The sequence below is a fragment of the Rattus norvegicus genome, chromosome 8 (genome assembly GCF_036323735.1).
Source record: "Rattus norvegicus strain BN/NHsdMcwi chromosome 8, GRCr8, whole genome shotgun sequence".
NCBI classification, from domain to species: Eukaryota; Metazoa; Chordata; class Mammalia; order Rodentia; family Muridae; genus Rattus; species Rattus norvegicus.
The window spans coordinates 24,542,896-24,570,102 of record NC_086026.1 but is presented as its reverse complement, the minus strand read 5'-3'; the positions used below and the strand labels follow the sequence as shown (position 1 = coordinate 24,570,102).

Below are 27,207 nucleotides of genomic sequence, written 5' to 3'. Positions count from 1 at the left end.
TGAAGCCAGCTCTCAAAGACAGGACATTGGAGATAACTGAGAGAACCCAGAGTGTTCATGGGTACTTCTTCGTCTTTGAATTTCTCAAGAGCAGGAGATTGGTTATACTCAAATTACCAGCCATATCAATCTTGGACAGCGTATTTATTTTGAGGGCCCCATTTTCCTCAACTACCAAATATACAATTATTTAAAACTTCATACTAAGACTCAAAGAGTCACTCCTTTATATACTTATAGCTCAGTAGCAAAACGATTAATAAACATTAACAGACTCTAGATTTGAATTTACTTTAATCTTTTGTTAATATGTATGTATGCATGTGTGGCCACAGAGGCCAGAAGAGTGTCCAAGCCCCTGTGATTAGAGTTGTAGGCATTTGTGAGCCACGAGGTGTGGGTGCTGTTATAAAATATAATATGTTGAGGGATACTTGGCAGACCAATGCCAATGTATGTCCTTGGGTAACTATGCCATGCAACAGATATAGTATAAAAGTAATTTATTTGGGGGCAGAAATGGGAGTGAATACCTTGAGAAGGGATAGAGGCAGACAGTAGACGGAGAGCAACAGTCATAGAATGATGAGGAAGGGTGGCATAGCAAAGCCATGATAGCAGATGGCAAGGCATGAGATTATGGGTGGCAGAGAATAGAAAAGAGGGAGAGGGAAGCTAACCCGGAGCATGTGGGAACAGAGAGAGAAAGCTGGAATGGTGGGCAATCCTTTTATACAGTTGATATCTGGTGGCATGGCAGGTGATAACTTAAGCAATTGCTAGGTCTCTGAGGGCACACTAGTGGAATCACCTCTAAGGGAACAGGTACTGTGAACTAAACCTGAGTACTCAGGCAAGGGTAAGAGTTCCAGTCAAGTGTTGAAAGGAAGGAGCAAGAATGTGATATAAAGCCGACAAGAAATAAAGACAACAAAAGCTAAGGCTAAGACCAGGAGATACTGTAGTTGCTGAAAAACCTATGCCAAGCAACTTATTTAGAAGTACAGCATCAGTCTGTACCCACAGCTGACCCTGTGCCAAAGCTCTCTATGCTGGGATGCCAATGAGAGAGAACTGGTTTCTCAGGAGTGCTGAGAAACCTGAGAGCACAGGTAGGACTACCACTTCTGTTCCAAAGAACCTGCATGAAGCCCTTGGGATGCAGGACCTTAGGAACAGTCTGGGACAGGTGCCTTCCAGTTTCAATTTCTCCCTAAAGCTGACCCTGTGCCATAGGTCTCTGTACCCAGATCTTGCAGACAGAGAACTGGAATGCAAGAACACATGAGAGCTCAGGTAGGACCACCACTTCTGCTCAGAGGACCTGACAAGAGCCCTCAGGACACTGGAACTGAGGGGCAGTTTGGGACAACGTCATTCCAGTTTCTACCAGTACCTAGAACTGACCCTGTGAGAGAGCTCTCCCTATCCAAATACCAGTGAAAGAGAGCTGCTCTTCCAGGAGTGCTGATACACAGACTTACAGGAAGGTTAAGACACTGTCAGAGACAGCAAGACCAGCTAAAACTAGAGATAACCAGATGGCAAGAGGCAAGTCTAAGAACCTAAGCAACAGAAACTAAGGGCACTTGGCAATTTGAGAATCAAATTCTCCCACCACAGCAAGTCCTAGATAACAAAAAACATCAGAAAAGTAAGAATCTATTTTAAAATCACATGTTAGAGGACTTTAAAGACATAAATACCTCCTTAAAAGAAATACAGCAGAACACAGGTTAACAAGTAGAAGCCCTTAAAGAGGAAACACAAAAATCCTTTAAAGGGTTACATGATAACACAACTGACAAGTGAAAGAATTGAAGAAAACCATCCAGGATCTAAAAACGGAAATCGAAACAATAAAGAAATAAAAATAAATAAATAAAAGGACAGCATTGTATATAGAAAACCTAGGAAAGAGATCGGAAGTCATAGAAACAAATACCACCAACAGAATAAAAGAGATTGAAGAGAAAATCTCAGGGGCAGAGAAAATACCATAGAAAACATTGACACAAATGCAAAATGCAAAATGTAAAAGATTTTAACCTAAAACATTCAGGAAATCCAGGACACATGAGAAGACCAAACCTATGAATAATAGGTATAAAAGAAAGCAAAGATTCCCAACTTAACTGTCAGTAAATATCTTCAATAAAATTATAGGAAAAAAAAACTTCCCTAACCGAAAAAAAGAGATGCCGATGAACATAAAAGAAGACTACAGAACTTCAAATAGAATGGACCAGAAAAGAAATTCCTCCTGTCATATAATAATCAAACCAACAAATGCACAAAACAAAGAAAGAATATTAAAAGCAGTGAGATAAAAAGGTCAAGTAACATATAAAGGCAGACCTCTCAAAATTATATCAGACTTCTCAACAGAACTTATGAAAGCTAGAAGATCTTAGGCAGATGTCATACAGAACCTAAGAGAATACAACTGCCAGACCAGGTTACTATATTCAGCAAAATTCTCAATTACCATAGATGGAGAAATCAACATGTTCTATGACAAAACCAAATTTATACAGTATCTTTCTACAAATCTAGCTCTACAAAGGAAAATAGATGGAAAACTTCAATACAAAGAGGGAAACTACACACAAGAAAAAGCAAGAAATTAATCATCTTCCAACTAACCTAAAAGAAGATAGGTACAGAAACATAATTCTAGCTCTAACAACAAAAATAACAGGAAACAACAATTACTGGTCCCTAATATCTCTCAATATCAATGTATCAAGGGACTCAATTACCCAATGAAAACACATAAACTAACAGACTGGACACATAAAGAGGACCTAGCAGTTTGATGCTTAGAAGAAACCCACTTCAGTGACAAACACAGACACTTCCTCAGAGTAAAAGGCTGGGAAATTTTTTTCCAAGCAAATGTTCCCAAGAAAAAAGCGTAAGTAGCCATTCTAATATTGAATAAAATAGACTTTCAAACAAAAGTTTTCAAAAACAATAAGGAAAGACAATTGATACTCATAAAAGGAAAAATCCACCAAGATAAATTCTCAGTTCTGAAAACTATACTCCAAATGCAAGAGAACCCACATTCATAAAAGGAACTTTACTAAAGTTCAAAGCACACATTACACCCAACACAATAATAGTGGATGACTTCAACACGCCACTCTCATCAATGGACAGATCATGGAAACAGAAACTAAACAGAGACACAGAGAAAGTAATAGAAGCTATGAACCAAATGTTTTTAACAGACATGTATAGAACGTTTCATCCTAAAACAAATACAAGAAGATTGAAATAATTCCATGCATCCTATCAAATCACCACAGTGTAAGGCTGCTCTTCATTAACAACAAAACTGACAGAAAGCACACTTACGCATGGAAGCTGAAAATTTTTCTATTTAATGATAACTTTGACAATGAAGATATAAAAAAATTAAAGATTTTTTTTAGAATTTAGTGAAAATGAAGGTACAACATACCCAAACTTATGGGACAAAATGAAAGCAGTTCTAAGAGGAAAATGCATAGCTCTGAGTGTGGCCAAAAGGAAACCAGAGAGATCATTCAATAGTAACTTGACAACACACCTGAGAGTTCTAGAACAAAGATAAGCAAATGTACACCAGAAGAATAGACAGCATGTAATAATCAAACTCAGGGCTGAAATCAATCAAGTAGAAACAAAAAGAAGTATACAAAGAATCAACAAAAGCAGGAGCTAGTCTTTGAGAAAATCAACAAGATAGATAAACACTTAGCCATACTAACCAGAGAACACAGAGACAGTATTGAAATTAAAACGTCAGAAATGGAAAAGGAGACATAGCAAAAAAATGAGGAAATCCAAAAATATCATCAGATCCTACTCTAAAAGCCTATACTCAACAAAACTGGAAAATCTGGAGAAAATGGACAATTTTCTAGACAGATACCAGGTGCCAAAGTTAGATCAGGATCAGATAAGCCATCTAAAAAGACCCATAATTCCAAAAGAAATAGAAGCCATCATTAAAAGTCTCTCAAAAAATATTATAAGAACTAACAAACAAACAAACAAACAAACAAAAAACCCAAAACCCAGGACAAGATGAACCCAGGAGAATTCTATCAGACCTTCAAAGGGTATTTTTACCAATACTCTTCAAACTACTCCACAAATAGAAAGAGAAGGAACACTACCCAATTCATACTATGAAGCCACAATTACAATTATACCTAAACAATACAAAGATGACACAACAAAGAAGAACTTCAGAACAAATTCCCATATGAATATCAATGACAAAGTACTCCATAAGATTCTCATGAACCAAATGCAAGAATGCATCAAAATGACCATCCATCATGATCAAGGAGGCATCATCCCAGGGATGCAGGTATGGTTCAATATATGGAAATCTATTAATGGAATCAACTATCAAAACAAATTAAAACAAAAAACAAAAACAACTACATAATCATTGCCTTGGATGGTGAGAAAGCATTTGAAAAAATTCAACACCACTTCATGACAGAAGTCTTGGAAAGGTCATGAATGCAAGGCCAATGCCTAAACATAGTAAAAGCAGCAAACTGGTAGTCAATCTCAAGCTAAATGAAGAGAAACTTGAAGCAATCCCACTAAAATCAGGGACTAGACAAGGCTGCCCACTCTCTCCCTTCCTATTCAATGTGGTAGTTGAAGTCATAGCCACAGCAATTAGACAACAAAAAGAGGTTAAAGTGATACAAACTGGAAAAGAGGATGTCAAAATATCACTATTTTCAAATGATATGATTGTATACTTAAGTGACCCTAACAGTTCCACCAGAGAATTACTAACCCTGATAAACAACTTCAGCAAAGTGACTGAGTATAAAATTAACCTAAACAAATCAGTAGCCTTCCTCTACTCAAAGGATAAACAGGCTGAGAAAGAAATTAGGGAAATGACTCCCTTCACAATAGTCACAAATACCATAAAATACCTTGGTGTGACTCTAACCAAAATATTGAAAGATCTGTATGACAAGAACTTCAAGTCTCTGAAGAAAGAGATTGAAGAAGATCTCAGAAGATGGAAAGATCTTCCATGCTCAAGGATTGAAAGGATTAATATAGTAAAAATGTACATTTTGCCAAAATCAATCTACAGATTTAATGTAATCCTCATCAAAATCCCAAGTCAATTCTTGACAGAGTTAGATAGAACAATTTGCAAATTCATCTGGAATAACAAACAAACAAACAAACAAAACAACCACAGAATAGCAAAAACTCTTCTCCACAATAAAAGGGCTTCTGGGAGAATCACCAAACTTGCAGCTGCATTTACAGAGCAATAGTGATAAAATCAACATGGTACTAGTACAGAGACTGCAGATATCAATGGAATAGAATTGAAGACCCAGAAATTAACTCACACACCAATAGTCATTTAATCTTTGACAGAGGATGCCAACTGCCCCAGCCTGTGGGGGTTCAGAAGAGATCTGTGTGGGAGCAAAACAATTGGGGAACAGGAGGCACAAGGAAGGAGAACAAGTTTGATCACGCTCTCAAATTTTATTTCCGTGTAGTGGCTCATGAAGACAAGCAAGAGGGAAGGCCACGCAGTGCCAAAACCAATTTCACTACTGTTACACCCTCTTATTGTTCTTTCAGTTCTTATAACCCTAAATCTCAAATTGCAGGTGTGTTGATAAGAACAGATAACTGGCTAGGTTTCTCAGAGTGGGCTTGACATTCCTCAAACATTCCTGAGACAAAGGTGGGCTTGGCTTCCATCCAATGGAAAAAGACAGCATTTTCAACAAAATGGTGCTCGATCAATTCACCAATTGGTGAATTCAGCACCAATTCAGCACGTAGGAGAATGCAAATTGACCCATTCTTATTGCTTTATACAAAGCTTGATCCAAGAGGATCAAGGACCTACACAGAACACCAGATACACTGAAACTAATAGAATAGAAAGTGGGGAAGAACCATGAACTGGGGAAAATTTCCTGAACAGAACACCAATGGCTTATTCTCTAAGATCAAGAATTAACAAATGGGACCTCATAAAATTGCAAAATTACTATAAGGCAAAGGACACTGTCATTAGGACAACTGGCAACAAACAGATTGGGAAAAGATCTTTATGAATCCTACATTCTATAGAGGGCTAATGTCCAATATAAACAAAGACCTTAAAACGTTAGACTCTAGTGAATCAAGTAATCCTGAAAAAGGGGGGGGGGCTACAGAGCAAAACAAACAATTCTCAACTGGGGAATGGACAAGAAGCACCTAAAGAAATGTTCAACATCCTTAGTCATCAGGGAAATGCAAATTAAATTCCACCTCACATCAGTCAGAATGGCTAAGATCAAAAACTCAGGTAACAACAAATGCTATCAAGGATGTGAAAAAAGAGGAACATTCCTCCATGTTTGGTGGGATTGCAAGTTGGTACAACCACTCTGAAAATCAGTTTGCAGGTTCCCCAGAGACCTGAGGACCCAATTATACTACTCCTAGGCATATACCTAAAAGATGCTCCAACATATAACTAGGACACATTCTTTGCTACGTTCATAGCAGTCTTATTTATAATAGCCAGAAGCTAGTAAGAACCCAGATGTCCCTCAACAGAGGATGGATACAGAAAATATGCTACCTTGCACAATGGAGTACTACTCAGCTATTAAAAACAATGACTTCATGAAATTCTTAGGAAAATGGATGGAACTAGAAAATATCATCCTGAGTGAGGTATCCCAATCACAAAAGTACACACATGGTATGCACTCACTGATAAGAGACTATTAACCCAAAAGCTCAAAATACCCAAGATACACTTTTGAAAAACTCGTGAAGTTCAGGAAGAAGGAAGACCAACATGGGGATTCTTCAGCCCTGCTTAGAAGGGGGAAAATTGCTCACAACAGGAAATTTGGAGACAATGTGTGGATCAGAGACTGCCCCACCTGGGGAATCCATTTGTTATAGAAACACCAAAACCAGACAACATTGCTGATGCCAAGAAGTGCAGGCTGTCAAGAGTCTGATACAGCTGTCATGTGAGAGGCTCTGCCACAGCATGACAAATACAGAGAGGATGCTAGCAGCCAACCATTGAACTGAGAATGGGGTCCCCAGGAAGGAGTTTGAAAAAGGACTGAGGGAGCTGAAGGTGTTTGCAACGGCATAAGTAGGACAACAATATCAATTAACCAACACTTCCAGTGCTCCCAGGCACTAAACCACCATCGTAAGAGTACTCAGGTATGGACCTATGGCTCTAGCTGCATGTGTAGCAGAGGAAGGACTTATCAGTCATCAATCGGAGAAGAGTCCCTTGATGATGTCCAGGCTTGATGCCCCAATGTAGGAGAATGTCAGGTCAGGGGAAGTTGGTGGGTGCGTGAGGAAGCACCCCCATACAGAAAGAGGGGGAGGAGAGTGGGATAGCAGGTTTCTGGAGGGGAAACCAGGGAAGGGGTTAACATTTAAAATGTAAATAAAAAATATATCCAGCAAAAGAAAAAGAAAAAGAAGAAAAAGAAGAAGAAAAAGAAAAAGAAAAAGAAGAAGTACAACATCATAACTTGTTTTCCAGTGAAGGAAATGGCCAAGCAGAGAGTTAAGTCAGACAATGTTGGCTAAGAGAGCACAGGATAACTCAAATAAGGTCGCCTTAGGACTGATACCCACAGCTCAGGAAGATGAGACAGATCCTTACAAACCACAAGCTTATTTCCTCCTCTCTTTTCATGACCCTTATTCCTACTGATTCGGATCATCTAAAAATTAAGGAGAGAAACGCCTCCTTACTCATACAGATATCACTCTAGGGTCACCTATTTTAACTGAGCACTTACCTGAACATTGTCCCTTACCCTCTTTTTTTTCCTCTGTCCTGATGGCTGTTTACTACAGTCTAGAGCCTGTATCCCAGATTCACCCTGTACTTCTCAAGTCCGTTCCTGGACAAGAACATGGAACTAAAATGTTTTTTGTTCTTTCATGGGGCGTCTAAAAAAGACTTGAATCAATATGGCTCCCCACATTCTTAATTGTATGTGTATTTCTATGTGTGTGTGCATGTGTGTACATATTTGTGTGTTGTGGTTGTTGTTTTGTGGTGTTGTGTGTAGATGCTTGTACATGCATGCACATGTATGTGGATGCTAAAGATCAGTGATGATTGTCTTCCTCAACTATTGTCCACCTCATTTTTTGAGATGCTGTCTGTAACTACCCTGTAGCTCATCAATTCTGGCTATTACCTGGCCAAGAGAATTCAGAGATTTTGCCATCTCTATCTTCCCAGTACTGATTACACAGTGTAGTGTAGTTCCACACTAAGCTTTTTGAATAGATACTGGTTGATCTGAAATAAGGTCCTCATGTTTTTAAGACAAGTGGTGGACTGACTGAGCCATTTCCATAGCTGCTTAGTTTTCAACAGGAATGTGAAAACAATGTACACTATGCCTGGATATGAGGAATGAAGGGTCATCTAGAAGGTGATGGTCTGGAGCAGGGACTGGCACTACTTCAGCCCAGATTCAGAATCCCATACCTATCTTTCCCTTACCTTGTACTGACAGTGCTGGGGGTTCTAAAAGAGTAGACACACTCTTCATCGTATGTATTCTCTTGTTTTACATTCCTGAAAGTTCTAGAGTTTGAGATTCAAAGGGAACACTGACATAGATTGTAAGTTTGAGTAAGAGACTCATTAGAAGTCTATTTAATCACATGGACAGACACTATATTCTGAGAAGAAATCAGGCACATGAAGCAGAGTAAGGATCCTTCCTTATAGATCTCATAAGTCTGTTTCATGTAATCAGGATTATTCAGGTTATTAAGTAGTAAGTGATAAGTTATTTCTCTGCTAGTGAAATGAGTAAATTCTAGCAAGATTAAAATACATGTATAAACACAGATTTATTGGGAAGCTGCTCTTGGTCAGGAGACTCTCCCCAAGGACCAAGGCCAAAGAAGTACCCAAGGGACAGAAGAGACAGGTGAAGGGTAAGAGAGAAAGCAAGAAAGAACACACAGAAAGGGGACTAGAAAAGGAGAGTGGGAGAGAGAGGAAACAGAGAAAGAGAAATGGGAGATCAAAATGTCTGGATTATATAGGGAAGAGCATCTGGGGGCAGGATTGCCCAGCCCATAAGCTAGAAAGTTCAGGAATGGGGACAGGGTATATCAAGTAGGGACTGAGGAATTCTGGGAAAAGTCTGCTTTGAGATTATATATATAATCAGTCTCTTGCCCTGAGGTCTGAAACCAAATAGTCAGCAGACTGTCTCTGATTCCAAGGTGGTCAGCAGGCTATCTCTGCTTACTAAGAAAAGGAAAGAGGGACCTTCTATTTCATGGATGGAATGTGTGACTCTTAGGATGTGGTGGAAGTAAGGATGAAGGACACACCTAGTTTCAGGTACACCAAGTATAAGCACAGTAAGGTCGCCACTGGTAGTGTTCTAAATATCTTGGACTGTGACATCCTGATATCTCTGACCTTCCTGGAAGGTCATGAAATACTCTGGGAATGCAGGAACCTTAGGAGTCTATTGCAGGTTTACAGATTCACTGACAGGCTTTTGTTAGGGAGCTTGTCATTTCCATTACAATGATTGTAGGAAATAAGCTGATTCAGGTCAGCTTCTCCTAAACAGCAGTGTAGTCTGGATTCTAGCAAACACCTTACTTCCTAGGTTATACCTTTCCCTGACCACTACGGTAAAACTGAGGTTCCACTGTGATCTGGGCGTACCCATGGAGTCGGTAAAGGAGAAAAGATTCAGGCTGCAAAGGCCAGGCTTCATCAGGCTGTGATTTTTGGAGTGTTTTTTTTTTTTTTTTAATTTCCACATGGATCAGATTTTACATGTATAAAATCAGCTTCCAATACCATCTCCCAGCATGTCAATGATTCCAATTTAAGAAAAACATGCAAATCAAGTATAACCAAAGCATAACACATATATGTCTTTAAAGAATTTTTCTCCTGTGTGTTTAGGGTGGGAGAGGGCAAGCAGGCTGGAATGAATGTATGAACACATGCCTGTTGATGCTGAAGGCCACATTCCTTCAGTCTTAATCCTCTGGCACCATTCACAGTTTGTTTTTGAGAAAAGACAACTCATTAGCCTGAAACTCACCAATTGGGTGAAGCTAACTGGCCACAGAAATCTACCTATTGCCACCTCCCTAACATTGGATTTACAAGTATTTACCATCACACCTGACTTTTGGTAGATGGGTTCCAGGATTAAATTCTGGTCCTCATTCTTCATTTAATTGACTGAACAGTCTGCTAATCCACTCTCTGCCTTTAAATATTTTTCAAATTAATTTTTACTTGGTGCCTGTGTACAGGGACATGCTTGTGTGTGCATGAATCATAATGTGATTGTTGAGATCAGAGGACAACCTATGAGAATTAACTCTTCATTTCTGTTGTATGTATCCTCAATATCAAACTTAGCTCACCCAGCAAGTGACTTTCTAAGTCCTTTTTAAAAAAAAGACAAACAGACCTGAACATTTTACTTTTATTTTAATTTTTAATGAATATGTACACAGATCGCAGAAAAATAAATTTGATTTTAAAAAATCTCAGAAAATACAGATTCATGTTGGAATTTTCTCAACAGTGGGTATGATGTGATAAGTCTCTGTACCAGGGTGTAGTAAACACCACAGAGACATGCCACTCATGCTTGATATATAACAAGTGATGCCAAATCTACTTTCTTCCCTGAGAAAGCTACAATTCTAGAGGTAGACTTTGTAATGCTTGAGGGTACTGAATTTCCCAGAGGATCCAGCAGCTCATTCTGTCTTTTTCCCACCCCCACTGTAGGGCCAGGCTCTTCGCTGGTTCCTTTCACCATCAACTTCACCATCACCAACCTCAAGTATGAGGAGGGTATGAATTACCCTGGATCCTGGAAGTACAATGCCACTGAGAGAATTCTACAAAGACTGGTAAGAGCTGTGTCCAGTAAATGCAGATTTACAATGATGGGAGTCACAACTATCAGCTTAGGCCACACCCTGCAATAAGGCCACACAACCCTCAACCTTATTCCATAGATTCCAGCTTTGCTTACCAGTGCTACCTTCAGACACCTCAAACAGAGTCTGTATTCCTTAGTCCTTGTATTGACAGCCTTCTCCCTCTTCCCCATAGCTTCGGCCTTTGTTCAATAAAACCAGTATCGGCCTCCTATATTCTGACTGCAAACTGGCATTGCTCAGGTAAGTCCTAACACAAACAAGCCAGAGATCCTCAGTGTGTCCCAGATCCAAATGGTACCTTTCTTCCTTTTCTCTTCTATGTTCATTACCCTTATGTAAATCCAGGAGTGCTAGACTCAGCACCCAAGTTGTCACCTACTCATACAAGTTCCACTTCAGTTGCCCCCACAGCCTGCAGACCATCAGGTTGATTTCAACTTTTCCTGCTTGTCCGTTCTGAATTCACACCCTCATTCCCTCATTGTGAAATAAAGGAAATTTCCATGGAGTTTTTAAGTTTGTGCCTAGGATTGCTTTTATAATATTGATACATTAGCATTCATTTTTAACACTGTGATACATTCTCTGACTAAGCAACTTAGAGGGAAAATGGTTTATTTTAGCTTTACATCTCAAGGAACAGATTATATTTAATTTCAGGGAAGTCAGAGTAGCTAATGATTGAGACATTCACATCATACCAACATGTAGGAATAGAGAGAAATAAAATTAGGAATGCCCTCTCACTAGTACTCAGACTGACTTCTCTATTCTTGTACACTTCAGAACCCCTAGTGTAGAATCTGGTGCTAATCACAGTAGGCTAAGGGGTCCCATATTAATTACCTTCATTAAGGTCATTCGCCAAAGGCATGTGGACACATGGGGAAACAGGTTGGCCCAGTGTAGATAATCCCTCATTAAAACTTTGTTTACAGGTGATTCAAGTTGACAGTTAAAGTTAATAAGCACAGACATTGCTGTCTCTGGTCTTTGCTTTAATTCCCAAATCCACAACTCTCTTCAAAATGTACCCCCTATTCCTCACACCATGAGAGTGTACACTAATGTCTTGCAGTCAATAAAAAGTATTATTCCATGTCTGCTGAGACTCACAGACTACTGGAAGTCAGGACACTTAGAGAATATAGGCCTTGTGTGTCAGCTCCACAGCTGTCATCTCCTCTCCTCTCGCTGCTTCCTCCCTGTGTATCACCTTAAGATGCTTCCTAGGCATCCTTCTTCTCCTCTGTTCTTCTCAGACCTGGGAGAGATGGAACAGCAACAGCCACAGGAGTAGATGCCATCTGCACTTACCATGCAGACCCAACCGCACCTGGGCTGGACAATGAACGGGTATTCCGGGAATTGAGCAATCTGACCAATGATGTCACTCAGCTGGGCCCTTACACCTTAGACAAGAACAGCCTTTACATCAATGGTGAGCAGTGGCAATTTTTGCTCTTGTGAAGAGCATACTGTCTCCCCTCTTAGTCCCTACTTCTTCACCCTGCTCCATTCTCACTCTTTTCTTTTCTCCTTAGGTTATACACAACAGATCCTGTCCAGCACAGCTACACGTGAGTATTCTGAGGCTCAATAAATATCTCCTATGCTGTAAGCCCCAGGCCCATGAAATATCTGTATTTCTTTCTTTAAGCCTCTCTCTTTTTAGAGGTAAACAGAAACCTATGCTCTAAAAATCCTTCAGTCTTGTTTGAGGCACAGCTCAGTAAAATTCTTGAAATGGGTGCAGAGTTTGAAACCTAGTAGTTGTGTAAAAAACTGGACATCACAGTAAATACACAGTAAATATTTGTAATACAAGTTCTAGAAGGAATAGACAGTAGGATCCTGGGGTTTCTTGATCATCCACACTAACCTAATTGGGTGTGTACAGGTCCTATGACCTTGGATGGACACAAAGTAGTTGTACTAGTAACTAAACAAACTAACCAATGATAACACTCAACTGGGCAGTTATACCTTGGACTTAAAACATGAAGTGGACAGTGATTGAAGAATAATACCTGAGTGACTGGGTAAGTGAATCAGCAGTTAAGAGCACTAACTGTTCTTCTAGAGAACCTGTGTTCAATTCCAGGTACCTACATAGTAGCTCACAAACATCTGTAACTACAGTCTCAGGATTTCATTTGCCATTTTCTGGTCTTCCTGAGCACCAGGCATGTATGTGGTAAACATGTCTTAAAACTCAGGTGAAAAAACTAAAATAATTTGTGAAAAGAATGAAACCAGATGTTGTCTTCTGGCATTTGCATGCAATGCAGTACATGTGCCTGCTTAGACATTAAAATGAATGTTAGGAACATGCACTTACCTTCAGTAGCTTCCAGGTTAGGGAAAACTTCCTACAGGTTAGAGAAAGGCAAATAAGAGCTGTTTGGTTATTTAGAGTTTTTGTTTTGTAAAAAAAAAAAAAAAGAAGAAGAAGAAGAAGAAGAAGAAGAAGAAGAAGAAGAAGAAGAAGAAGAAGAAGAAGAAGAAGAAGAAGTTGTTGAGAAGCCTGGTTATGGAAGCTAAATGCAATTATCCCTTGCACTATAGTCATCCCAGATTCCAAAATATATTATACTTCACACTTCTCTTCTCTGTTACAGCTACAAGCCCATCTCTGCTTCACTTCACCCTCAATTTCACTATAACCAACCTGCACCATACAGAGGGCATGGGATCTCAAGGATCTGAAATATTCAACAACACAGAGAGGATCTTGAATCGCCTGGTAAGAAATCTCTCTGGCTCACCCTGAGTCATCTCACTTTGGTGTCCTTTGGCCCTTAGCTCTTTATCCCTTGTATCAACAGCTCAAGCCCATATTCAAGAATAGCAGTATTGGACATCTTTATTCTGGCTGCAGACTGATCTCACTAAGGTAAGAAGACCAGAAGATATAGAGGGCATAAAGAACATCAACAGGAGCTAACTGCTAGCATCTTGCTGCTAGAGTTCTAGAGGCAGGTGATCACCAACCCCTCTCTACTCCTTTTCCTTTCAGAAGGAAAAACGTAGACTTTTTTTTTACAGGAGACAATGGTATTCTATTGAGCACTTCCTGTTATGTTTTGTTATAATTTCTCTTCTGTTGCTAAGATAAAATACTCTGACAAAAAATAATAGGCATAAGAAATATTTTTTGGCATAGAATTCTATATTACAGTATAACCTGTGGGAAAGTTATATTTAAAAGTTTCAGAGAAGTAGTCATTTCATACCCACAGTCATTATTAGAGGAAAGTTAATGTACCTATCTGTCTGATGCCTACTAGCTTTCTTCAATTTTACAAACTCAGAATGGGTGCCATCAACAGAGGTCTGTGTCTTCCTACCTTAATTAACAATCAAGAGTATTTCTCACAGAATGGCTGACAAACTGATCAGAAAATTCCTCATTAAGACTTTTCCTAGGCAATGCCAATTTGTGCCAGTCGACATTTAAATCAGGCCATCACAGATCAGAAAATGTTGACTATGTTCACACATGAAGATAAGCCCTAGAGATGAGGAGAAATATATCCGGCATCAATCAATGGTTGAATGCATGTTAAGACAGTCGACATTGTTGAGTTTTTTTAAACCTTACTTTAAGATTCTTTTTTTTTCTACCCTTATTGTTAGATTTCTTTTGTTAGGCCATGGTGAAATTATATTTTAGATGTTTATGTTAAAAATAGCACAAATACTGACATGCTTAGAGCTGTGTCCTTTTTTCCCCCTCAAGAATGTAGGCTCTCTTGTGCACTGTGTCTTCTGGACAGAAGCCAATAATTCTTCATCAAGAATCCCACTTCTCTTCTCCCTTAAGGACCCCCCTACCTTGGAAATTGCCATTTCATAATCTCTGTCTGTTTTCCTTGCTAGACCTGAGAAAGAGGAAACAGCCACTGGAGTGGATGCTGTTTGTACTCTCCATTCTGATACCTTGGGCCTTCAGCTGGACAGAGAGAAGCTATACTGGGAACTGAATCATAACACTCAGAGTGTCACTAAACTAGGATCCTTCACTTTAGAAAAGAACAGTCTGTACATCAATGGTGAGCATCCCCTTAAGAATTATAATCTGAAGATGAGAATGTTATTCTAAGACAAGTGGGTATTCTGCTTTATCATAAGATCCTTCCTATATATCATCTTAAACCTAAGCAACCAGCTGCTCAGATAGGACCTCAAGGAATTATTTGAATATGTGCCTAACCAAGAGAGGCCTTGCTTTCCTCACAAAAAAGACCATCTCTGCTCGATACTAATGGTGCATCAAAAGTGGTTCAAGTCTGGGTGTGTTTGTAGTTGTGTTTGTTATTTTTACTTTGAGTTACAACTTGCTATGTTGCCTAGAACTAAAAGTCTAATTCAGTCTGTCGTCAAAATGATGATTCCAGCTCCCTCGAATCCTGAATTTGCAGTATATAATTCCATAAAAGTATAACTCATATCTCTGTGGAGCTAAACCACATCTTTCTTGCTTGCTACATGTCTGGCCTTGTTCTCTGAGCCTTAGTGCCAGCAGGAGCTTTAATCTGAAATTTATACTGAGCTTGGAGTAGTGGCTCATGATGCCTATAATTCCTAAGTTTGCCTGGTATGTGCAGAACTCTTAGTTAGAGCTCTAGTACTATAAGAATAAAAAAAAGAGAAAAGGGAAAGAATAGAGTAGGATATATTAGGAGAAGAAGCAGATAGAAAAATAAAAATGATTTACCAAGTATGATTGCCACTGTTTGCAATCATGGTATTTCAAAGATGAGATTCAAGAGTTTCTGCAAGTTTGTGCTCAGCCTGAGTTACAGAGAAAAGTTAAAGCCTGCTTGGCTACAAAATAAGATTCTATCACAAAGAAATCAAAGATTCTGTCTCAAACAATGGTTGGATCCTTCACCATCCTCCCCATCAAAAAGAACAGTGCGTGAAATATATGTGGCAGAAATTTGAGTGTTGTCTGGTATTCCAAGTAAACTAAAAGTTCAGAAGACCAGAGGTGGTTCTCTTGATGATGCTAAGTATTTTCCTGTATAAACTTGAAGTCTCCCCTTGAGGTGTAGCTGGTGGGCCTAAACTATATGAAAAACATGTCTGTCCTCACATCCTTATTCTTTCCTGTTCTCATTGTAGGTTTTACATATGTGAGAACCTCTGATTCCACTCTCAACAGTGAGTACTTAAGAGGCTGATGGTTGTGTTTGCCACACCCTATGGGAACAGTAGTTGATCTATCCCCTACTGAATCCAAGCTCACGAAGAAGAAAAAATAAATAAATTAAAAGCTGGACTCTTACATACCCCCATCATATGACCCAATTTGAAGAGCAAAGATGCTCTCTTGTTTCATTGATGTTACCTCAAATAGAATTTTTCACTCCAATCCATTTCTCCTCAGCTCCAGTGACCTCCTCTATGTTTTTCACTGAGACATCCACTGCAAAACCTATCTTCTCTACAGGTAGGTGCCTTCGCTCTCCATCTCCTTCTAGGAAACCAACACCTTCAATTTCAAAGGCAGGACTTTGGAGATAATTGAGAGAACTCAGAGTGTTCATGGGTGTTTCCAGTACTTTGAATTTCACAAGAGCCAGAGATTGGCCATCCTCCAATCTCCAGCCATCTCAATCTTGGACAATATATTTATTCTGAGGGCCACCTTTTTCTCAACTACCACATGACATATTTATTTAAAACTTCATACTAAGACTCAAATTGTCACTCATTTAATTCTACTGTTTGTAGTTCAGTAGTAAACACTTAAGTAACAGGCCCAAGTCCCTGGTTTGGATTAATTTTAATGTGTGTGTGTGTGTGTGTGTGTGTGTGTGTGTGTGTGTGTGTGTGTGTGTGTACTATGCATCCATGGCTGGCCACAGAGTCCAGAAGAAAGTATCTAAGACCCTATGGTTGGAGTTGTAGACATTTATGAGCCACCAGATATGGGTGCTATAAATTAAACCTGTATCCTCTGGCAGATATGAGGGTTCCAAATAGTGACATGTTGAAAGAAAGGAACAGGAATGGGAAAGCTCAATACCCCAATGTAGGAAAATGCCAGAGATGGGAAGCAGGAGTAGATGGGTGGAGGAGCACCCTTATAGAAGCAGGGGGAGGGAGGACGGAATAGGGGATTCCCAGAGGGGAAGTCAGGAAAGGGGATAATATTTGAAAATTAAATAAATAAAATATTCAATAAAAAAGGAATGGGAAATAAAGAAAGCAAGAAATAAAACAAAACAATACTAAGACCAAGAGATTTTGAATAAGCTAACAAATTATGACAAGCACATTATTTTAAGAAGTACAAGATCATATATACTGCCTCCAGGAGGTAGTGGGGGATGACCAAGAAGAGAGCTACATCAGGCAATGTTGGCAAAGAGAGCACAGAATACCTCAGATACAGCTGTGTTAGGTGATAATCACAGCCCAGATAGATGAAACAGATCCCCCAGAATTACAACCTTAACTCCTCCTTACTCTTCATGACCCTTATCCTTACTCTTCAGGTCATTAGAAAGTAAAGAGAGAGAAACTCTTCCATATACCTACAGGTCCTACCCTAATGTCACCTATATGAACTGAACCCTTAGTCCCTTTTTCCCTTTCTGTCCTGGTGACTGTTCAGTATAGTCTAGAGCCTATATTCTAGAGTCAGAATGTGCTCACTAAGTCTGTTCCTGAACAAGGACTGTAAGGGTCCAAAAATCCTTGAAGGAATACTCCAGACTCAGATATTATGAAAGACAAATACAATTTATTCTGAAGAAATAACCAGAAAGCAGGGGTCAATCTTTGTTTGAAATGACAGCCCCAAACAAAAGCAGGAAGTCCTTCTTATGGGAAATGAACTCTCTAGAAAGACTGGTAACCTAAAATTTCATTAGGGGGTGCTAGGAGGTCACAAGTGGTCAGGGGTCTATATTCCTTTGTCATCAACATTTAACCATAGGGCTGCCCAGCATAGGTGGCCCATTCTGAGATAAGATGTTTCCCCACAGACTGTTCTTTGGGACAAGGTTTTATGACCTTGTTTCTAGACTTTTTTGGTCTGTTCCAGGAGCTGGTGCCTATGACCTTCTTTCCAAAAACCAGGCCTGGTCCTTACATGGAGAGAAATGGGGTTTATAAATTCATATTTAGGTCATAGAACTAAAATTTCTTTTGTCTTCTCAGGAAAAGGACCCTGAGAAAGACCTGAATCAGTCTGGCTCTCCAGATTCTTAGAGAGAGAGAGAGAGAGAGAGAGAGAGAGAGAGAGAGAGACAGAGACAGAGACAGAGATACAGAGACAGAGACACAGAGATAGACAGAGACAAAGAGGTTGTTGTTGTTATTGTTTTTGTTGTTTTTGAGCTGTGTTGTGCATAGATACTTGTACATCCATGCCCGTACATGTGGATGCAAAGATCAATGACGAGTGTCATTCTCAACAGCTGACTACCTCATTTTTTGTCATAATGCTTTTAAGTAACCTGTAGCTCATCAATTCTGATTGTCTATTGTCTTAGGGTTTTACTGCTGTAAACAGTCACCATGACCAAGGCAACTGTTATTAGGACAATATTTAATTGGGGCTAGCTTACAGGTTTAGAGATTCAGTCCGTTATCATCAGGGTAGGAACATTGCTGTGTCCAGGCATACATGGTACAGGAGGAACTAAGAGTTCTACAGGATGAGGGTCTTAAAGGCCATAGTGGCACACTTCCTCCAACAAGGCTACACCTCTAAATAGTACTAGTCCCTGGACCAAGAATATATAAACCATCACCGCTATTTTCTGGCCAACAAGCTTCCAAGATCCCGCCATCTCTATCTATCTTGTATTGACTTCACAGTTGTGTAGTGTAGCCCCGTATCCAGCTTTTTACATAGGTAATGAGGATCTGAAATAAGGTCCTCATGTTTGTGAGACAAGAACTGGATTGATGAAACCATCTCCACAGACCCCTACTCTTCAACAGGAACAATGAGAACAAAGTATAATATTTATAGATCTGAGGAATGTAGGGTCATCTCAAAGTTTTGGAGCAGGGACTATCGCTACTTCAGCTGAGGTTCAGAATCCCATTCCCATCCTTTTCATATTGGCACTGCTGAGTATTCTAAACAGACAACATCTTCAACTTATCTATCTTGTTTAACGTCACTGAATGTGCTAGAGTTTTAAGTTCAAGGACAACACTGAGGAAGAATGTAATTTCAGATAAGAGATTCATTAGAAGGCTAAATATTCCCATGGATAGAAAGCTTATTGATGGCTCTAAAGAGAGATCAGACACATGAGGTAGAGCAAGGATCCTTTCTTATAGATCACAGAAAAGGGGGTTTCATGTAATCAGGTTATTTCTGGTTGCTAAATGGTCAGTGATGTTGTTTTTTTTTTCTTTTTTTTTATTAACTTGAGTATTTCTTATATACATTTCGAGTGTTATTCCCTTTCCCGGTTTCCGGGCAAACATGCCCCTCCCCCCTCCCCTTCCTTATGGGTGTTCCCCTCCCAACCCTCCCCCCATTGCCGCCCTCCCCCCATAGACTAGTTCACTGGGGGTTCAGTCTTAGCAGGACCCAGGGCTTCCCCTTCCACTGGTGCTCTTACTAGGATATTCATTGCTACCTATGGGGTCAGAGTCCAGGGTCAGTCCATGTATAGTCTTTAGGTAGTGGCTTAGTCCCTGGAAGCTCTGGTTGCTTGGCATTGTTGTACTTTTGGGGTCTCGAGCCCCTTCAAGCTCTTCCAGTTCTTTCTCTGATTCCTTCAATAGGGGACCTATTCTCAGTTCAGTGGTTTGCTGCTGGCATTCGCCTCTATATTTGCTGTATTCTGGCTGTGTCTCTCAGGAGCGATCTACATCCGGCTCCTGTCGGTCTGCACTTCTTTGCTTCATTCATTTTGTCTAATTGGGTGGCTGTATATGTATGGGCCACATGTGGGGCAGGCTCTGAATGGGTGTTCCTTCAGTCTCTGTTTTAATCTTTGCCTCTCCCTTCGCTGCCAAGGGTATTCTTTTTCCTCATTTAAAGAAGGAGTGAAGCATTCACATTTTGATCATCCGTCTTGAGTTTCGTTTGTTCTAGGGATCTAGGGTAATTCAAGCATTTGGGCTAATAGCCACTTATCAATGAGTGCATACCATGTATGTCTTTCTGTGATTGGGTTAGCTCACTCAGGATGATATTTTCCAGTTCCAACCATTTGCCTACGAATTTCATAAACTCGTTGTTTTTGATAGCTGAGTAATATTCCATTGTGTAGATGTACCGCATTTTCTGTATCCATTCCTCTGTTGAAGGGCATCTGGGTTCTTTCCATTTTCTGGCTATTATAAATAAGGCTGCGATGAACATAGTGGAGCACGTGTCTCTTTTATATGTTGAGGCATCTTTTGGGTATATGCCCAAGAGAGGTATAGCTGGATCCTCAGGCAGTTCAATGTCCAATTTTCTGAGGAACCTCCAGACTGATTTCCAGAATGGTTTTACCAGTCTGCAATCCCACCAACAATGGAGGAGTGTTCCTCTTTCTCCACATCCTCACCAGCATCTGCTGTCACCTGAGTTTTTGATCTTAGCCAATCGCACTGGTGTGAGGTGAAATCTCAGGGTTGTTTTGATTTGCATTTCCCTTATGACTAAAGATGTTGAACATTTCTTTAGGTGTTTCTCAGCCATTCGGCATTCCTCAGCTGTGAATTCTTTGTTTAGCTCTGAACCCCATTTTTTAATAGGGTTATTTGTTTCCCTGCGGTCTAACTTCTTGAGTTCTTTGTATATTTTGGATATAAGGCCTCTATCTGTTGTAGGATTGGTAAAGATCTTTTCCCAATCTGTTGGTTGCCGTTTTGTCCTAACCACAGTGTCCTTTGCCTTACAGAAGCTTTGCAGTTTTATGAGATCCCATTTGTCGATTCTTGATCTTAGAGCATGAGCCATTGGTGTTTTGTTCAGGAAATTTTTTCCAGTGCCCATGTGTTCCAGATGCTTCCCTAGTTTTTCTTCTATTAGTTTGAGTGTATCTGGTTTGATGTGGAGGTCCTTGATCCACTTGGACTTAAGCTTTGTACAGGGTGATAAGCATGGATCGATCTGCATTCTTCTACATGTTGACCTCCAGTTGAACCAGCACCATTTGCTGAAAATGCTATCTTTTTTCCATTGGATGGTTTTGGCTCCTTTGTCAAAAATCAAGTGACCATAGGTGTGTGGGTTCATTTCTGGGTCTTCAATTCTATTCCATTGGTCTATCTGTCTGTCTCTGTACCAATACCATGCAGTTTTTATCACTATTGCTCTGTAATACTGCTTGAGTTCAGGGATAGTGATTCCCCCTGAAGTCCTTTTATTGTTGAGGATAGCTTTAGCTATCCTGGGTTTTTTGTTATTCCAGATGAATTTGCAAATTGTTCTGTCTAACTCTTTGAAGAATTGGATTGGTATTTTGATGGGGATTGCATTGAATCTGTAGATTGCTTTTGGTAAAATGGCCATTTTTACTATATTAATCCTGCCAATCCATGAGCATGGGAGATCTTTCCATCTTCTGAGGTCTTCTTCAATTTCTTTCCTCAGTGTCTTGAAGTTCTTATTGTACAGATCTTTTACTTGCTTGGTTAAAGTCACACCGAGGTACTTTATATTATTTGGGTCTATTATGAAGGGTGTCGTTTCCCTAATTTCTTTCTCGGCTTGTTTCTCTTTTGTATAGAGGAAGGCAACTGATTTATTTGAGTTAATTTTATACCCAGCCACTTTGCTGAAGTTGTTTATCAGCTTTAGTAGTTCTCTGGTGGAACTTTTGGGATCACTTAAATATACTATCATGTCATCTGCAAATAGTGATATTTTGACCTCTTCTTTTCCGATCTGTATCCCTTTGATCTCCTTTTGTTGTCTGATTGCTCTGGCTAGAACTTCAAGGACTATATTGAATAAGTAGGGAGAGAGTGGGCAGCCTTGTCTAGTACCTGATTTTACTGGGATTGCTTCAAGTTTCTCTCCATTTAGTTTAATGTTAGCAACTGGTTTGCTGTATGTGGCTTTTACTATGTTTAGGTATGGGCCTTGAATTCCTATTCTTTCCAGGACTTTTATCATGAAGGGGTGTTGAATTTTGTCAAATGCTTTCTCAGCATCTAATGAAATGATCATGTGGTTCTGTTCTTTCAGTTTGTTTATATGATGGATCACGTTGATGGTTTTCCGTATATTAAACCATCCCTGCATGCCTGGGATGAAGCCTACTTGATCATGGTGGATGATTGTTTTGATGTGCTCTTGAATTCGGTTTGCCAGAATTTTATTGAGTATTTTTGCGTCGATATTCATAAGGGAAATTGGTCTGAAGTTCTCTTTCTTTGTTGTGTCTTTGTGTGGTTTAGGTATAAGAGTAATTGTGGCTTCATAGAAGGAATTCGGTAGGGCTCCATCTGTTTCAATTTTGTGGAATAGTTTAGATAATATTGGTATGAGGTCTTCTATGAAGGTTTGATAGAATTCTGCACTAAACCCGTCTGGACCTGGGCTCTTTTTGGTTGGGAGACCTTTAATGACTGCTTCTATTTCCTTAGGAGTTATGGGGTTGTTTAACTGGTTTATCTGTTCCTGATTTAACCTCGATACCTGGTATCTGTCTAGGAAATTGTCCATTTCCTGAAGATTTTCAAGTTTTGTTGAATATAGGTTTTTATAGTAAGATCTGATGATTTTTTGAATTTCCTCCGAATCTGTAGTTATGTCTCCCTTTTCATTTCTGATTTTGTTAATTTGGACACACTCTCTGTGTCCTCTCGTTAGTCTGGCTAAGGGTTTATCTATCTTGTTGATTTTCTCAAAGAACCAACTTTTGGTTCTGTTGATTCTTTCTATGGTCCTTTTTGTTTCTACTTGGTTGATTTCAGCTCTGAGTTTGATTATTTCCTGCCTTCTACTCCTCCTGGGTGTATTTGCTTCTTTTTGTTCTAGAGCTTTTAGGTGTGCTGTCAAGCTGCTGACATATGCTCTTTCCTGTTTCTTTCTGCAGGCACTCAGCGCTATGAGTTTTCCTCTTAGCACAGCTTTCATTGTGTCCCATAAGTTTGGGTATGTTGTATCTTCATTTTCATTAAATTCTAAAAAGTTTTTAATTTCTTTCTTTATTTCTTCCTTGACCAGGTTATCATTGAGTAGAGCATTGTTCAATTTCCACGTATATGTGGGCATTCTTCCCTTATTGTTATTGAAGACCAGTTTTAGGCCGTGGTGGTCCGATAGCACGCATGGGATTATTTCTATCTTTCTGTACCTGTTGAGGCCCGTTTTTTGACCAATTATATGGTCAATTTTGGAGAAAGTACCATGAGGAGCTGAGAAGAAGGTATATCATTTTGCTTTAGGATAGAATGTTCTATAAATATCCGTTAAGTCCATTTGGCTCATGACTTCTCTTAGTCTGTCTACATCACTGTTTAATTTCTGTTTCCATGATCTGTCCATTGATGAGAGTGGGGTGTTGAAATCTCCCACTATTATTGTGTGAGGTGCAATGTGTGTTTTGAGCTTTAGTAAGGTATCTTTTACGTACGTAGGTGCCCTTGTATTTGGGGCATAGATATTTAGGATTGAGAGTTCATCTTGGTTGATTTTTCCTTTGATGAATATGAAGTGTCCTTCCTTATCTTTTTTGATGACTTTTAGTTGGAAATTGATTTTATTTGATATTAGAATGGCTACTCCAGCTTGCTTCTTCTGTCCATTTGCTTGGAAAATTGTTTTCCAGCCTTTCACTCTGAGGTAGTGTCTGTCTTTGTCTCTGAGGTGTGTTTCCTGTAGGCAGCAGAATGCAGGGTCCTCGTTGCGTATCCAGTTTGTTAATCTATGTCTTTTTATTGGGGAGTTGAGGCCATTGATATTGAGAGATATTAAGGAATAGTGATTATTGCTTCCCGTTATATTCATATTTGGATGTGAGGTTATGTTTGTGTGCTTTCATTCTCTTTGTTTTGTTGCCAAGACGATTAGTTTCTTGCTTCTTCTAGGGTATAGCTTGCCTCCTTATGTTGGGCTTTACCATTTATTATCCTTTGTAGTGCTGGATTTGTAGAAAGATATTGTGTAAATTTGGTTTTGTCATGGAATATCTTGGTTTCTCCATCAATGTTAATTGAGAGTTTTGCTGGATACAGTAACCTGGGCTGGCATTTGTGTTCTCTTAGGGTCTGTATAACATCAGTCCAGGATCTTCTGGCCTTCATAGTTTCTGGCGAGAAGTCTGGTGTGATTCTGATAGGTCTCCCTTTATATGTTACTTGACCTTTTTCCCTTACTGCTTTTAATATTCTTTCTTTATTTTGTGCGTTTGGTGTTTTGACAATTATGTGACGGGAGGTGTTTCTTTTCTGGTCCAATCTGTTTGGAGTTCTGTAGGCTTCTTGTATGTCTATGGGTATCTCTTTTTTTAGGTTAGGGAAGTTTTCTTCTATGATTTTGTTGAAGATATTTACTGGTCCTTTGAGCTGGGAGTCTTCACTCTCTTCTATACCTATTATCCTTAGGTTTGATCTTCTCATTGAGTCCTGGATTTCCTGTATGTTTTGGACCAGTAGCTTTTTCCGCTTTACATTATCTTTGACAGTTGAGTCAATGATTTCTATGGAATCTTCTGCTCCTGAGATTCTCTCTTCCATCTCTTGTATTCTGTTGGTGAAGCTTGTATCTACAGCTCCTTGTCTCTTCTTTTGGTTTTCTATATCCAGGGTTGTTTCCATGTGTTCTTTCTTGATTGCTTCTATTTCCATTTTTAATTCCTTCAACTGTTTGATTGTGTTTTCCTGGAATTCTTTCAGCGATTTTTGCGATTCCTCTCTGTAGGCTTTTACTTGTTTATTAATGTTTTCCTGTGCTTCCCTAAGTGTGTTCATGTCTTTCTTGAAGTCCTCCAGCATCATGATCAAATATGATTTTGAAACTAGATCTTGCTTTTCTGGTGTGTTTGGATATTCCATGTTTGTTTTGGTGGGAGAATTGGGCTCCGATGATGGCATGTAGTCTTGGTTTCTGTTGCTTGGGTTCCTGCGCTTGCCTCTCGCCATCAGATTATCTCTAGTGTTACTTTGTTCTGCTATTTCTGACAGTGGCTAGACTGTCCTATAAGCCTGTGTGTCAGGAGTGCTGTAGACCTGTTTTCCTCTCTTTCAGTCAGTTATGGGGACAGAGTGTTCTGCTTTCGGGCGTGTAGTTTTTCCTCTCTACAGGTCTTCAGCTGTTCCTGTGGGCCTGTGTCTTGAGTTCACCAGGCAGCTTTCTTGCAGCAGAAAATTTGGTCTTACCTGTGGTCCCGAGGCTCAGGTTCGCTCGTGGGGTGCTGCCCAGGGGCTCTCTGCAGCGGCAGCAACCAGGAAGACCTGTGCCGCCCCTTCCGGGAGCTTCAGTGCACCAGGGTTCCAGATGGTCTTTGGTTTTTCCCTCTGGCGTCCGAGATGTGTGTGCAGGGAGCAGTCTCTTCTGGTTTCCCAGGCTTGTCTGCCTCTCTGAAGGTTTAGCTCTCCCTCCCACGGGATTTGGGTGCAGAGAACTGTTTATCCGGTCTGTATCCTTCAGGGTCCAGCGGTGTCTCTGGCAGGTGTCCTGCTGCTCCTGGGCCCTCCCCCTCAGGAGCCCAGAGGCCTTATACAGTTTCCTCTTGGGCCAGGGATGTGGGCAGGGGTGAGCAGTGTTGGTGGTCTCTTCCGCTCTGCAGCCTCAGGAGTGCCCACCTGACCAGGCGGTTGGGTCTCTCTCTCACCGGGTCTGGGAGCAGAGAGCTCCGGGTCTGGGAGCAGAGAGCTCGATGTTGTTTCTCTGTCAATGAAATGAGTCAATTCAAGCCAGATTTTAAAATGTATATATAAATTCAGGTTTATTGCGATGCTGCTCTCAAGCAGGTTTATTGTCCCCAATGAGCTAGGCAAGAGGGAGAGAGAGAGAAAGGAGTAGGCTAGAGAGAAAGCAAGAAAGAATTCTCAACTGAGGTATATTGAATGGCTGAGAAGCACCAAAAGAATGTTCAACATCCTTAGTCCTCAAGGAAATGAAAATTAAAACAGCCCTGAGATTCTACTTCATACCAGTGGGAATGACTAAGATCAGAAACTCAGGTGACAACACATGCTGGCAAGGATGTGGAGAAAGAGGAACACTCCTCCATTGTTGATGGGATTGCAAACTGGTACAAATACTCTAGAGATCAGTCTGGAGGTTCCTCAGAAAATTTCACATAGTTAATACCTGAGGAACCATCTAAACTACTCGGGGGCATATAACCAAAAGATGTTTCAACATATAACAAGGACACATGCTCCATTATATTCAGAGCAGCCTCATTTATAATAGCCAGAATCTGAAAAGATCCTAGATGTCCCTCAACAGAGGAAAATGTGGTACATCTGCACAATGGAGTAACACTCAGCTATTTAAAAAAAATGACTTCATGAAATTTTTAGGCAAATGAATGGAACTAGAAAGTATCATCCTGAGTGAGGTAAACCAATCACAAAAAAACGAAAGAAAAGAGAAAAAGAAAAGAAAACAACAACAACAACAACAAACAAACAAATAAAAATTTGTATGCATTCACTTGTAAGTGGCTATTAGCCCAAATGCTCAGATTACCCAAGATACAATCCACAGAACACATGTAGCTCAAGAAGAATGACCAAAGTGTGGATGCTTATGTCATTCTTAGAAGGGGGAACAAAAATATTCATAGGAGGAGATATGGAGAAAAAGTTTAGAGCAGAGACTGAAGGAAAGGCTATCCAGAGACTGCCCAAACTAGGGATCCAGTCCATACACATACAGTCACCAAACCAAGACAACATTGCTTATACCAAGAAGCGCATGCTGACAGAAGCCTGATATAGCTGTCTCCTGAGAGGCTCTGCCAGAGCCTGACAAATACAGAGGCAGATCCTCGCAGCCAACTATTGAACTGAAAATGGCATCCCCCTTAGAGGCGTTAAAGAAAGGATCAAAGGAGCTGAAGGGGTTTTCAACCCCATAAGAACAACAATACCAACCAACCAGAGCTCCCCGGTCCTAAGCCACCATCCAAAGAGAACACATGGACAAACCCATGGCTCCAGCTGCACATTTAGCAGAGGATGGCCTTGTTGGGCATAATAGGAGGAGAAGCCCTTAGTCCTGCCATGGCTCTGGGAGGTGGGAAGGGGTGGGTTGGTGGGTGATAGAAT

General features: G+C 40.1%; 1 protein-coding gene across 1 annotated transcript in view; it reads left to right on the top strand.

Moving 5' to 3' along the window:
• The window catches only part of Muc16 (mucin 16, cell surface associated), a 203,655-nt gene that overhangs the window by 74,392 nt on the left and 102,056 nt on the right, over nt 1–27,207 (top strand). Inside the window, exons 15-23 of the mRNA XM_063266294.1 lie at nt 10,844–10,968; nt 11,174–11,241; nt 12,264–12,442; nt 12,546–12,581; nt 13,623–13,747; nt 13,830–13,897; nt 14,884–15,056; nt 16,132–16,170; nt 16,397–16,459. Coding sequence (XP_063122364.1) covers nt 10,844–10,968; nt 11,174–11,241; nt 12,264–12,442; nt 12,546–12,581; nt 13,623–13,747; nt 13,830–13,897; nt 14,884–15,056; nt 16,132–16,170; nt 16,397–16,459 — 876 coding nt within the window. The remainder of the gene's footprint in view (nt 1–10,843; nt 10,969–11,173; nt 11,242–12,263; nt 12,443–12,545; nt 12,582–13,622; nt 13,748–13,829; nt 13,898–14,883; nt 15,057–16,131; nt 16,171–16,396; nt 16,460–27,207) is intronic.